Consider the following 4,895-nt stretch of genomic DNA (forward strand, 5'->3'; position numbering starts at 1 on the left):
CGACGTGAGTGCTCTCTAATTCCCAAGTCATGAGAATTGCCTGTCTGCACTCTGAGCCACTGTTGGGGCTGGTATCTGAAAATGGCAACTAACTTCATAACGCCAAACTGTCCCCCCATCCCCCAAGTCGCTTCCTGCTGCAATACATGCCAAACAGAGAATAGGAAGCTCTAGGGTGGAACAGGAAGCTCTGAAGAGGTCACTGCCCTGGGGGGCAGGGATAGAACATGCCACCATAGTAAGGCATGGCTGAATTTCCCTTCAGTGCCATGGCAGAGAAAGGATAAAGAGGCTGGAGCACTCACCTGGGCTGGGGTTGTTGAAATAGTTGTAATACTGAGATACATAGGTCATGATGCTGAGGCAATCGGGGACCTTCATGGAGACCATATCGTTGGGATCCAGCAGAGCAGGGATTCCCAGCTCCCGCTCCGCCACCTCAAAGGCCTGCAGGGGTTCCAGAGAGGGAGGAGAAGAAACAGAAGTCAGGCCAAGGCCCCTGGGAGAAAAGAAACTCCTGGACACAAGTGGAACTCCCACCTTGGAGCACAGGAGCCAGGTGCAAGCCACAAGGTCACATACAGCAGGAAACAAGAAACAGACATGGTTAATACTGGGGCCCAACCAGTTTGCAAAAGCAAAGCTAAAGCAAAACAAACCCGGTAGCAACATCAAGGAGGCTGCCACTCTATAGGCAGAGAAATGGACTATATAAGGGACAGGGTGACAGTCCCACTGCAGGGAGCCAAAATCCTGAATGAGACCAAATGTGAGGCTGGGTTTCCCTTGTTGGGGGGAGGAAAGTGATGACTGGACGCCACCTAGGAAATTCAGCAGGTCCTGTGACTCATTTTTTGTTTAACTCAGCCTCAAGTGAGCCCTGATGATACATATCATTGTCTTTCCAGCTCTGCCTGGGGTGGTTTTGAAGTCTCTATTCACAGACCAGAAGTTCTCTGCTGACCTCAACACTCCACCTTCACCTGTGTACTGTCTACACTTGCTTAGCAGCCACAAGAGGATTCAAGTACATTCTACCGTTAACCCACAGTGCCAAATAAGCACATTCTTCCTAGCATAGAGAGCACCAGACACCTGGCTGGCTGGGATAATGGGATGGGAAAGAAGGGCAGTAAGAGACCACAGCCTGACCAAAATGGTATGGTCCCCACCCAGCGCTCAGGACTGTTCCAAGGAAAGCATGCAACTTGGGACCACTGCTTCATCAAGAATCACATCTGGTCTGGCTGCTCTATGACTAACTATATTTCACCACTGAGTCCATCAATTCACCAGATACTGTCTTGGCCTCATGGCCACCCATTGCTTAGACTCCTCCTGCCCTTTGGATCATCGATCCTCAGGGAATCGTACCCATCCTAAGTGGGCTACTTCACTAGGAAACACCAATTCAGCTGGTATTTGCATGTGGTACTGACATCCATAAGGTGCAGCCCATTCATAGGCAATCAAAGTTGGAGATCATTTACTACAGTAGAGAAGACATTGGGGGTTCTCCATCAAAATCACCCTAGAGAGAAATCCAGCTCTCTGGGCACCAGCTGCCAGGAACAGGGACAGCACTGGGACTGCAACTAGAGTGTAGTATGAGGAACACGACTAGGACCTCCATCTTTTGGATCAGCACCTGGCATGCAGGCATGTGCCATGTGATGCATTTAAGCTTCCCCCTCCACCACACCTGGAATTACTGGGAGCTACGTGCTGCCCTTACCTCCCATCTTCATTTATGCACCTCTGGAGCCTTCCCCTTAATCTCTAGCATACCCAAGACTCCTTGATCTTGTTAGCAGGCCAGGGAAAGAGGTCACATCTGTTCTCCTCTATTTCAGGTCTTTGGCTTTTGGGTGCCTCCTGCCCTATGAATAACTCCAGTACCTGCTTCTGCTGCTGATAGCAGCTTTTCCCAGCACCAGCAGGAGTGCCATGAAATGGGAATGATTTGTAGAAGCTTGACCTCTGCCCATACGTGGAATCTCACTGGTTTCTTTCTGCAGATGTTTGTTAAAGCTTAGAACTGGAAATGCGGAGGCACTGGTGATTTCAGGCAGATGCTGCAACAATTTAGTTATTTTCCACTTGGAAAGTTAGAATCTAATATTGTCTTTGTTGTGGTCTCAGACTGCATGGGAGATGCTATGGAGAGGTTTCTCATTCACCCAGGAATACATCTGCCTTCCCCAGAGTTAATGTTTTCTTCTAGCCTCATCATTGCTACCCTAACCCCCACTCCTAGACTTCCTGCTCTGCTAGCAATGTGTGACTTAGCACATTATTTCCCATGTCCAAGACTTCCTCTTTCCCCAGTGTGTGGCATCACAGGCACTCACCAGGCGGTTGTTCTCATAGACATTCTCCTTGGAGAGCGAATCAAAGTCTCTGAAACAAGAAAACAGAGGGGTGAAAGGGGAAGCGGAGACACTGCTATCATGTTGGCAGGACCAGTGGCAGCATTTCAGTAACTAAAAGCATAATTCCCAGACAAAGAGAACCTTTGTCAAAGCAGATTTAAGGCTGTAAACAGGGAGAGAACCCATAAGAGGATTTTCTCATTTAAAAACAAGCCTGCAGAGCTAAAGGCCAGGAATTTCAAACTATATTAGTATTGTATTATTTGCATTCCAGCAGTGCCTAAAGGCTTCTGCTGAAGAGGATGTAAAAGCACCAACCATCCTACACCCCACCACTTGGAACCGCCCCTGACAACACTCCTCTGTCCACATATCCCCATATGCCCCATTCCCTCCAGGCACCTACAATGAAAGGCAGACACTCATTTCTAACAAATCCATTAGCACCACAGCTAGATGATAGGCTAAACCCTGGATCCCTTTCTGGCTCAGCCAAGAATCTGGGCAGCTGGAGACCAGCTTTGATCCCCAATACGCTCAGGCATTTCACCTGTTGCTTCAGGACTTGCAACAAGTGCAAAGTGCAAGTAGCCTGCTTGCAAGGGCTTGAAATATTCATTGCTAAAGGGGGCCCAATCAGTGCAGAGCACAAAAGGTAAAAAACCTTACAATATTTTCAGCAGCTGGCATGAGGGAACTACTGAGAAGTTGGATACGTTTGTGGTGTAGAACAGGATGTGTCATGGCAGGCTGCACATGCTGTGCCTTCCAGCCTCTGATTTGGGCATTCTTTCTGAAGGGATGCATTTAACACCACAGCACACCTCTGGAGCAGATGCACCATATCCCCATTTCACAAATAATGGTACAAACCTAAAAAGATTCAAGGTCTACAGCTCTCACTCACACAAAGCATTTGCTTGAATCCGAGAGGTGGCCTACTGCCTGTCTTTACATGAAATCTGTCTGACAAAAATTCCCTCACCCCTGGCATCACCTCAGCTGCTCAGCAAACCCAGTGGGTTTACTCATGGCATGGGGTAAGGCACTCCTCACTACTCCATATGAGAAAGGCAGACAAGAACATGCCTCTAACAGGGCAGGTCCATGCTGACTGACATCCACATGCCCCATGGCACAACCTATAAGCCCATGCCATGCGACTTGTCTTTCCCACACCTGTGGGTTGTTTTGCAACACCTGCTAAACCTGTCTACGTTGCACTTCTTGAAACCTGCAGCCGGCACCATGATCTCTGCCAGGTTCTCTTCCACCATGCAGAGCAGAGCACTTCTATGAACTGGTCAGACAACACAGACAACATATAGGGTCTGTACACAGGGAACAGGAGGAAAACAAATAGGAGCATGGAGCCATTGCTCAACAGCTCAGGAGAGCTGGTTACTGGTATCCAGGAAAAAGCTGAACTCCTGAATGATTATTTTGCTTCGGACTTCCACTGGACCAAGGGAAAAAACCACGCCAGGTAAAGTAGAGGATGAGCACAGTAGAAATAACTGCCTTCCTACTATTGCCATAGAATTTGTGTATGACCAATTAAAAAAATTAGACGTATACAAGTCAGCCGGACCGGATGATCTTTATCCATGAGTGCTGAAGGAGCTGGCCAAAGTCCTTGCGGAACCCCTGGCGAAACTCTTCCACAACTCGTGGCACTCTGGAGAAGGCCCTGAGGACTGGAAAAGGGCCAGTGTTGTGCCCATCCACGAGAAGGGCAGGAGGGAGGACCCGGGTAACTACAGGCCAATCATCCTAACTTCTACCCTAGGGAAAATCACAGAAATGTTCATCAAGAAGTCTATCTGCAATGAGCTTGCAAAAGGGAATATTCTGAATGACAGCCAGCATGGCCTCGTCGTGGGCAGGTCTTGCCTTACCCACCTCATTCTCCTTCTATGACCACCTAACTCGCCACCTGGACACGAGAGAACATGTTGACATTATATACCTTGACTTCCAAAAGGCCTTTGATCTAGTACCTCACAATGTCCTCACTAGGAAAATTGGAGGACTGGGGGCTTAACTCCAAGATGGTCAGATGGATGAGAAACTGGGTCCAGAATAGAACCCACAGAGTTGTAGTGAACAGATCTGTGTCATCCTGGCGAGAAGTGGGCAGAGGTGTCCCACAGAGGTCTGTGCTCAATCCAGTACTTTTCAACACCTTTATTAACAATTTGGATGTGGGGGTGAAGAGCTTACTGGCCAAGTTTGTGGATAACATCAAGTTATGGAGAAGCACGGTCACACTTGAAGATAGGCTAGATACAGGTGGATCTAGACAGGCTAGCAAATTGGGCGGATAAGAACCTGATGAAGTTCAATGTTGAGAAATGTAAAGTGCTCCACCTTGGGACGAGCCACCCCCAACACACCTACAGGCCTTGCAGCACCAAACTGACTAGCACCATGAATGAAAGGGACCCGGGTGTAATAACAGACCACAGTATGAGTATGAGCCATCAGTGTGACGCTGTAGCCAGTAGGGCAAATAATACTCTG

General features: G+C 48.4%; 1 protein-coding gene across 1 annotated transcript in view; it reads right to left on the minus strand.

Moving 5' to 3' along the window:
• MICALL1 (MICAL like 1) overlaps window positions 1–4,895 on the minus strand; it is a 41,794-nt gene that overhangs the window by 25,400 nt on the left and 11,499 nt on the right. Inside the window, exons 3-4 of the mRNA XM_019515807.1 lie at window positions 2,352–2,400; window positions 306–447 (exon numbers count right to left, since the gene is read on the minus strand). Coding sequence (XP_019371352.1) covers window positions 306–447; window positions 2,352–2,400 — 191 coding nt within the window. The remainder of the gene's footprint in view (window positions 1–305; window positions 448–2,351; window positions 2,401–4,895) is intronic.

This window comes from Gavialis gangeticus, unplaced genomic scaffold, assembly GCF_001723915.1.
Source record: "Gavialis gangeticus isolate Ggan-Ray unplaced genomic scaffold, GavGan_comp1, whole genome shotgun sequence".
NCBI lineage: Eukaryota > Metazoa > Chordata > Crocodylia > Gavialidae > Gavialis > Gavialis gangeticus.